Source organism: Gobio gobio (genome assembly GCF_949357685.1).
Source record: "Gobio gobio genome assembly, chromosome: 6".
Classification (NCBI taxonomy): domain Eukaryota; kingdom Metazoa; phylum Chordata; class Actinopteri; order Cypriniformes; family Gobionidae; genus Gobio; species Gobio gobio.
Window position 1 is genome coordinate 1,900,261 of NC_137102.1, and position 10,000 is coordinate 1,910,260.

Below are 10,000 nucleotides of genomic sequence, written 5' to 3' on the forward strand. Positions count from 1 at the left end.
ACAAAGACAAAGACAAAACTAGCACTAGCACCAATCATGAAGTAACACTGATGATCTCTGTGAGTGGGTGGGGTATATTAGGCAGCAAGTGAACATTTAGTCCTCAGAGTTGATGTGTTAGAAGCAGGAAAAATGGGCAAGCGTAAGGATTTGAGTGAGTTTGACAAGGGCCAGATTGTGAGGGCCAGGGCTCCTCCAGAAGGTTCTAAGGGGTCCCCAGAAAAGCAAATATGGATAAATTCTACTCTAACGGTTTAATTTCTAAATGTTTCTCTCCTTTCTTGCCGACTAGAATTGCATATGTTTGTTTCTCACTATAGTCCCCTTTATCTCGCTCACTGGGGTTGCAAGGCAGTTTTCTCAACACAGATCATAAACTGCTAACATACATTTATTCTTAAAGTTGCTTATAAAAATCATTTTTAATTGAAAATGTTCTTCTTCAGGTTTATAAATCCAACATTAAGTATAGCTCATTTAAGTTGGGAAACAATATGTTTTATTTATAATGTCATACTTACTATTTATCTAACAGTTTAAATGTTTTTTCTTACATAAAAATAGATGGATTTTAGGAAGGGGGTCCCTCATAAAGGTTCATTATATTTGGGGGTCATAAGTTGAAAACCCCAGGGCTAGACGACTGCACTGCAAAACATGCTTTTCTTAAAATAATCTGCCAATGGGGTAAAGAAAATAATCTTGTTTTCTGTTTGAATTAAGATTATTTTGCTTACCCCATTGGCAGATTATTTTCCTTATTTTAAACAAAAACAAAAAAAATGTTTGAGTTATTTTCCCGAAAAAACTTAAGAACATCAGAACTGGACCACGGAGCAATGGAAGAAGGCGGCCTGGGCTGAGGAAGCACAAAATGAGCAGCACAACAATGAGTTTGAGTCCAAATTCCCCAGATCTCAATCCAATCGAGCATCTGTGGGATGAGCTGAACAAACAAGTCCAATCCATGCAGGACTTAAAGGATCTGCTGCTAACATCTTGGTGCCAGATTCCACAGCACACCTTCAGGGGTCTAGAGGAGGCCATCAGAGACGGGTCACCAACACAATATCAGGTCATAATGTTATGGCTGATCGGTGTGTATTGTGAATTTTGGGTGGAATACCTAGACATGTCTGTATTTCTGTATTTCGAGTACAGAATGTATTGAATGTCATTTTCTTATTGTGGATTTAGAGCTACAGTATATAATTAAAATCACATCTAGTATATTTTGAATGGCTTTATGTTGCATCCAGAGCACATGACCTCCTGTGAAGCCTCATCTAGATGATGAATATGCAATATGCAGCCTGTGGGCTGGATCTCCGGAGAGCAGAGGAAACGATGTATCAACACTAAAGCAATGCAATAGAAAAACATCAGCTGTGAACACAAACCTGTCACAGGGTCACAGGAGTCGCTGTGTCCGTTGCAGTTGCACGGCTCGCAGGAGCTGAAGCGGCCCATCTCCGGCCGGCTCCTCCTGTATCCCAGATCACACTCCTCACAGTGCTGACCCACATACCCCTGAGGACACGAGCACTTCTCCACCCATCGGGCCGCAGCTCCAGCGCCACGCCGGGCGCTCACCAGGGACACGTTGTCCAAATAACCAGCACCTACAGCACAAAGATCATCACGTTAGAACTCAAGATCAACACATTCAGATTTCATCTTCAGAGAGCGACTAAAACAAGACGCACTTCTAGAGCTGTAGGTTCCCCGAATCATAACAGACGTCAGATTGTGCAGGAGCTTCTGGAAGTCGGCATGTTTCATCGTGGGTCGCCAAGGGTAGTCAGTGGTGTCATGGAGTCTGGAGGACAAGAGAGGAAATTCAACATTACAAGCAACTGGACAGCAGATAAGAGACACACATGAGCCTGGAGCTGCAGACGGAGTCAGAATATAGATATCTGGGGGATGTAATTAATCCAAAGCTTTCGTTTAAATCACAGGTAAAAAAGGTCTGTAATCGAATCAAATTCAACCTCAGTAACTTTAGACACATTCGCCATAAAATGCCCACACAGGCAGCAAAAATGTACATGCACTATATGATCTTCTCACATATGACTTATTGTTTACCCATTTGGTCACAAGCTAGTGTCACATCTCAAACCTCTTCAATCACTTTACAAACCAACTGTCAAAATATTGGATAAAAAACCATGCATTTCTCATCACTGTCCAATATTACAAAAACACATTATTCAGCTGCGAAAACATGGTAAAATGTGCAGATTAATGTCTTTTCTATAAAATGATTCATGGTCTATCATCTCCTCCTCTACGCCAGTTTGTCAATATTGAAACGGCTGATTATAGCAGAACCAGACCTGCAGCGAGGGGAGATTGCTTTATTCCTTTTAGGAAAAGTGTATTTGGCCAAACCGCTTTTTTTGTCCGAGCTGCTACTGAGTGGAACCTCACCACCATATACATCAGAAACGTAACCACATATAGTACATTTAAGATTCAGTTAAAGAAATGGTTAATTGATAATCAGAGCTGTCAACATTAGCCCAATATTAGCCTCCTGCTTGCTTCTTGCGTTGTGTGTATGTGCTCATGTATTTGTCTGATGTTTGTCTGATGTTTGTCTGATGTTTGTCTGATGTTGGTCGGATGTTTGTCTGATGTTGGTCGGATGTTTGTCTGATGTTTGTCTGATGTTTGTCTGATGTTTGTCTGATGTTTGTCTGATGTTTGTCTGATGTTTGTCTGATGTTTGTCTGATGTTGGTCTGATGTTGGTCGGATGTTCTGATGTTGGTCGGATGTTTGTCTGATGTTTGTCTGATGTTGGTCGGATGTTGGTCGGATGTTGGTCGGATGTTTGTCTGATGTTGGTCGGATGTTTGTCTGATGTTTGTCTGATGTTGGTCGGATGTTGGTCGGATGTTGGTCGGATGTTTGTCTGATGTTGGTCGGATGTTTGTCTGATGTTTGTCTGATGTTTGTCTGATGTTGGTCGGATGTTTGTCTGATGTTTGTCTGATGTTTGTCTGATGTTTGTCTGATGTTTGTCTGATGTTTGTCTGATGTTTGTCTGATGTTTGTCTGATGTTTGTCTGATGTTGGTCTGATGTTGGTCGGATGTGTTTTTATTGTACATCTTAACTTAGTACTTTTTTAAATTGTATTGTAATTGTTATATTGTTATGTAAAATGTAACGTTTACTCTCTTTTAGGATGACATCTGTCCAGTGACTGCAGGTGAAAAATAGCCTTTTGGCTAACTCTGGCATATTGACAGAAATGTTCATTAATATGCACAGTTCCTGTAAATAAATAAAAAATTAAATAAATAAAAAAGCTGAACAGCAGTGCTGCGTCTCACGGGTATATCTGTGGCATTGAGTGAGTCAAAATTATCCATTTTTCTTTTATGCCAAAAATCATGAGGATATTAAGATCATGTTCCATGAAGATATTTGGTCAATGTTCATATCATAAATGTATTATTAGTAGTAATATGCATTGCTAAGGACTTCATTTGGACAACTTTAAAGGAGATTTTCTCAATATTTAGATGTTTTTGCACACTCAGATGTTCTAATATTGTCCTATCCTGACAAACCATACATCAGTGAGAGATGATTTATTCAGCTGAAGATGATCTGTACATCTCCCTTATGACTGGGGTTGAGCTCCAGGGTCACACATGTGCATTAATCAATTGATTTGCAAAAGATTGAGTTGAATATGAAACCTAAACCTAAACTGTGTCTTAGAATGAAACATTAACACGTGCATTAACTTCAAAGTATTATACATTTACAACATTAACTTATTTATTTAAAATCATTATTTTAGTAAAAATGTTTATTATTTGTGACCCGTGATGGCAAAAGCAGTCTGAATGCACACGGGATCAACACGTTAAGAAAGACGATTTTAAGGTTCACACATAAGTGAGTTCATTAAGCCCTCGTCTAGCCATCCCAGTGCTCCAAACGTGTCTTTATTTGTGTTTTCTGAGAGGAAATCCATGAAGACGATCTCACTCACACTGACTGACAGATACGATGCGTGCACACAAACACACTCAGACTGTGCACGACCCACAAACACACAGATTTACAGCATTTCAACACATCTGTCTTCACACAAACTTTGGGATGTGTGGTAAACCGGTACTGGGAAAATACCCGTATATATTTTATTTCAAGCGGTACGATATCATGATTTTGCTCATTTCGGTATATGCTGCTGTTCCGAAGCTCAGCGCTAGGTGCGCTACACAAACTGACACGAAACCAGTAAATGTGGCAACAGAACAAAATGAATACAGCAGTTGAATCTCACTCAACACACACAAAACTAATTAAAGAGAGTAGACGTGAAATTTGGAATTAATTTGCTTATAAAGCTGCTGAAGAGCCATCAAACCTTGCCATTCCTCTCTTGTACAAGACATTATGATCGACAGGTGAGTGCATAATTCAAACAATCTAATTTATTCCACCAGTGACGTTTAGATCTCATCATATTTGCACGCATTGCACTATTTACATTCACTGGACTGTGTTTATGTGACTACTCACTAAAGATGGACATTTTGGACATCATTTTGTGCGTTTTTGACTGAGGAAAAACAGCTCAATTTGAACTGCGCAAGCTCTTTAGGCTTGTGTGTGTGTGTGTGTGTGTGTGTGTGTGTGTGTGTGTGTGTGTGTGTGTGTGTGTGTGTGTGTGTGTGTGTGTGTGTGTGTGTGTGTGTGTGTGTGTGTGTGTGTGTGTGTGTGTGTGTGTGTGTGTGTGTGTGTGTTGGTATGAGCGCACAGAAACTCTCTCTAAGAGCTCCCATCCCATGTATTACCAAATGCTATAAAATCTCTCGCATGTTCAAATTGGTGAGGTTTAAAAAGACGTGGGCAGATTTCCGTCAGCTCTCCTGAAACGACAGTGAACGTGTTGAATCTGAGCCACAGAAGCTTTTATAGAGCAGCGATGTCTCATGAAGCCTGAAGAGATCTGCAAATGTTGAGTGTTGCTGAAATGACTTCTCAATAGAAAGTGTCCAAATGCCTGATTTGATGTGATAATCTGTGTTGATTCATTTACTAATACACATTTGCAGTAATTTCCCACATCATACACCGCAAACTTGCAAGAGTGAGTCAAATTATGTGAAATACCCGCGCCAAAATTCAGACCCGGTGTGGTATGGATTTAATATCGCTACTTCGGGATTAGATTGTGGTACTGTACCGAAGACAAAATTGTGTATCGAGCCATCCCTACACAAACATCATCTGCTGTCTGAAGTGAACGTTTGGTTAAAACATCCGATGCGTGACATTATATTAGATCCGTGCATTCATATCTAGGGCTGTCTGTTTCATTAATGTTAATCAAACAATTGTGGTATCATGGAAATAAAGAGATTTCCCCTATAGATATTGTGTGTCAAATGTGGTGTTATTACCAGGGATTTTAAAGTGTGTGTGATTTTATTTCATAACCTTCAGAAAACTCAAGAAATTGACTTTGCTGAGTCTATCGACTTTCAAACAAATCGTACATGATTTTGAATGTGTTCTAATAGTGAATGTGTTTTTGAGTTCATTGCGACTCATTTTGCCAACACAAGTCATTTATATATCTAATATTCCTGTTTTTACTGTTTCAAACAGACACAGTCTTAGTGAGCATCTTTCAAAAACACTAACAAACCTTATATTATATATTATTTATATATTTAACTGAGAACACAGAATGGCCACTAGAGCCAACGTAGAGTATTTGAATGTGTTGATGTTAATGAAGCCGTGGTTTAAAGGTGCAGTGTAGGGGTGCACCGAAATTTCAGCCACCGAAAATGTTCGGCCCAAAATGGCATTATCGGTTTCGGGCCGAGATAAAAAAACAGCCGAAAACGTAAACCGAAAATGAATGTCACCCGCCCCTCCCATCCGTGCGCAAGTGCTTGGGTTTCCCTCACGGTCGAGCCGTTATCAGGTGATGCGTCTGCCTATCACAGATGAAGCATGTCAGCGGTGAGAGAACAAACAGAGACGTTTCTAACGTAAGCTGAACTACCATTGGCAGAAGCGAGAATCCCCTGGACTACTGGCGTGAGCGAAGGCCGCTTTCCACTGCTTGAGCGGATTGCACAGGTGTTTATCTGCCCGGAGCAGTGTTGCCAAGTCTATGTTTTTCCATGTCCGTGGATTGAAGCGACCCCAAATTATGGGATATTTAGACCCAGGAATGCGAATTTTAGCAGCTAACCCTGCCAAAAAAACACATATTTTACCCCCCAAATGCCATATTTCCCGGAGAACAGTGGCAGACAGTGAGAGACTATTCAGTGCATTTGTGTGCAGTTATTCAGATAATTGTGGATCTTTTTTTGCACAACTGTTAAAAAACTATTTTATTTGATGGAAAATAAAACTTGAAGAATGATATTATTTGGTATTATTATTTATATTTATTGTTAAAAATATTTTAGGTTGTGTTATGTAACTTAATAAAAGTTTGATTATTCTATTGGTTCGTGATTTTTTTCATTTCAGATCCATTAAATTCAAGCAATTTATATATATATATATTAGTATACGTTTTTTTAAAATAAGCCATTTTCGGCTTCAGTTTCGGTTTTCGGCCAAGTGCATCCTAAATTTTCAGTTTCGGTCCAGAATTTTCATTCCGGTGCATCACTAGTGCAGTGTGTAGTATTGATGAGGATCTATTGACAGAAATGCAGTATAACACACATAACTCTGTTCTCAGTGGTGTGTAAAGACCGTTGTGTGTTTATGATCTTAGAATGAGGCGTTTCTATCTACACACACCGCGGGTCCCTTACAGTAAAGACGCCATTTTGTGCCGCCATGTTTCTACAGTGGCCCTAAAGGGACAAACTTCTCTACAGAGCACTAGCTACTCTCTGCTGTCTCAGATGTTTGTCCTGTGTGGGCCACCGTAGCTTCTCTCTGTGCTTCAGAAGGGAGGGTTGGAACCTCACCACTAGATGCCGCTAAAACTTACACACTACACCTTTAAATAAAAATCAAATGAAATGCATCACCTGAACACAAAGGTTTGCGTCTCCTCTCCGGGGTAGGAATTGCCCTGGGCGATGAGCGGCACGGCAACACGAAGCCCCGCCCCCTCCAGCACGACGTCCTCCGCGGACAGCCGAGCATCGTGCCTCTGGATCCGGAAGTTCAGCGTGAGGTTCTGGCCGTAGCTCAGCAGCTGATTACCCAGAAACTTCTCTACAGAAACAAAGAATACAGCTGTTAGAGCAACATGTCCTCCTGTCAATCAATGCTCAAGCAACTGTTGCCATACCTGGAGCCACAAAGTAGATGGGGAAGTAGTCTTCAGAGATGAGCGAGATCTCTCGAGAGCTGGCTGACCATTGGACAGGAACAGTGGAGCCGCCGCGCTGCTGTCCTCTCCAGCCCTCATCATCTGTTCAACAACACAACACATTCACTCTCCAGCTCACATGACCCTAACAGGGCGGAGGCTAGAGGATGGAGGCTCACCCCTGTCGAAGGCGGAGCTGATGGTGTGTATGCTGTAGCCCTCAGCGCTCTCACACACTGTGGAGTGCTGGAAGCAGAAGCATGGAGTGCAGCCCTGCGGATTCTGCGGGTCCAGGTTGAAGTAGCCAAGTTTACACCTGAGAGTAAGAAGCACAGGTTTATTAGCAGAGAGACGGGACGGCTGTAGCTGGCTCATGCCAGGGCTGTCCAATCCTCCTGGAGGGTCAGTGTCCTGCCCACCCCAATTAAACACACGTCACCCAGCTGAGCATTTTTATTCAGATAGAATTTTAAAAGTCTATTTTACCTTCTCACAAAAGGTGTTGTCAAATGTGACCCTGGAGCTCAACAGCAGTCATAAGGGAGATCTCCATCTGAATAAAGCATCTCTCACTGATGGATGGTTTGTTAGGATTGGACAATAGGACAGAGGGTGCAAAAACATCTAAATATTGAGAAAATCTCCTTTAAAATTTACCCATGGCTATTTTTCAAATGTACATAAAAGATTTCCAAAAAAATATCCAAGTCTCCCAGTCACTGACTTTTACTAAAACTGTGTTATTTACAATCCCGTTGTTAAAAATTGTTCAGATAAAGCCAGATTTAAAAACGGGGCATTTAGCTTTCCTATAGCAACGCCAAGGTCATGGGTTCGATTCCCAGGGAAAGCAAGAACTGACAAAATGTAAAATGTGTACCTTGAATGCAATGTAAGTCGCTTTGGATAAAAGCGTCTGCCAAATGCATAAATGTAAATGTAAAAGTAAATACCTATAAGCTCCAGCGGGTCAAATTTACCCCGATATAAATCCTCTATTTTCACACTGTGTTTGAGCAACGCCTCGGCTTACTGTAAACAGTCACACAACACACAGTCTAATAAAAGATGTTTTAGCCTGTTTATAATTCAAACTTTGGATTAATTATACATTTTTGTTTAGCTATTTTTTATTGTGTAATTGTTTGCTACTGTGTTGCTATTTATTCAAGTCTGCCCGTTTCCTGAAAAAATATTTTTCTGATCTATAATGTAATGAATAAAAAAAATTCATGATTACAGGAATATTGGTGTTGTTCTCTTATTCAAATTATAAATGATATAACTAGGCTATTAAATGAATAATTAATTAGGTGAAACTGTGCGCTTAGATTTGTCGTTGCACATGCAGTGCGGTGGATTATTATAATCGCTCTTTATTGTCTATTTAGGGTATTTTAGTAATTTAAATAACATGGGTTATCTTAATATGAGATTAATGACATTTTATTATAATATTACACCACCCAAATATGCATTTATTTCCCTCAAATTCTCATTGTCATTGCAGGCTGATTTAGCCTATTCACCAAAAAGTGATATCTGCTTAAAATAGCCCAAAACAACTGGACAAAAACACAGTTAATGACTAAAAATAATCATTTCATGACTCTATACATTACTTTGTAAAGACCGTGGCATAATACAGTGACATATTACGTTTTTTAGCCGTATCAAAACAGTAATCATCTGCATGGGTAAATTTGACCCGCTGGCGGTTTTAGGTATACAGCGCCCCCTGGCGGTTCTGGTGTTAAAGTTGTCCAAATGAAGTCCTTAGCAATGCATATTACTACTAATAATACATTTATGATATGAACATTGACCACATATCTTCATGGAACATGATCTTAATATCCTAGGGCCAGTTGTTGAAAGGTCAGCTGATCGGATTCTGGTTATCGGATTGGATCAGATCTTGAATATGGGTTGTTCAAAAGGGAAAGAAGGAATCTGAAATCAGATTAGATCACGGAATCCAATCCTAGTTTTAATCTGGATCAAACCTTCAGTTTGTGATGTTCGGATAATTTTGATAAAAAAAACTGAATTATCCTGATCCCAACTAACCAGATTTCAGGATTTAAAGGTGGATTCCAGGAAGAAAATATAGTAAAACTTAAAAACTGGTCAAAAATTTGTATCATATAATGAACACATATTTAATTTGCTCTTGATTAGTTAGGCTAATGGTTAAAGTAATAAATCAGAAGTAGACATTATTAAGGCTTTCGGTAACCTACAGTCAAAGTAAAAAAAGATTTAGCCGCCATAAAATAATCTCCAAACAGCTGTAAATATCAAACAAAAATATTATATTACATTTAAAGTGTTTTTTATCACTTATAAGACTTTTTACTTCTTATAAGAGATGAACCAGTCAAAAGGTTTCTCGGGTGAACGAGAACGCAAAAGCATTTGAATTGTTTTTTGTTTTGTTTTATTTTTTCCATCACATGTCCCTTTAGGGGCTCCGTAGAGCACTGGTAATCTGAAAAGGTGTGTATCTGGATCAGGGTGATCCGATCCAATTTTGCTTGGAAAAACTGGCAGACAATTTAAATGGATGACCTGATCCTGGATAACAAGACATGAGATTTCCAAATCCAGATCATTTTTGAACAATTGGCCCCTAATGATTTTTGGCATAAAAGAGAAATGGATAATTT

At 39.5% G+C, this 10,000-nt stretch overlaps 1 protein-coding gene across 1 annotated transcript in view; it reads right to left on the reverse strand.

The window, feature by feature from the left end:
- lamc1 (laminin, gamma 1) overlaps window positions 1-10,000 on the reverse strand; it is a 101,547-nt gene that overhangs the window by 15,876 nt on the left and 75,671 nt on the right. The window contains exons 8-12 of the mRNA XM_079820235.1: window positions 7,511-7,647; window positions 7,311-7,433; window positions 7,045-7,234; window positions 1,707-1,819; window positions 1,401-1,622 (exon numbers count right to left, since the gene is read on the reverse strand). Of these exons, the coding sequence (XP_079676361.1) occupies window positions 1,401-1,622; window positions 1,707-1,819; window positions 7,045-7,234; window positions 7,311-7,433; window positions 7,511-7,647 (785 nt within the window). The remainder of the gene's footprint in view (window positions 1-1,400; window positions 1,623-1,706; window positions 1,820-7,044; window positions 7,235-7,310; window positions 7,434-7,510; window positions 7,648-10,000) is intronic.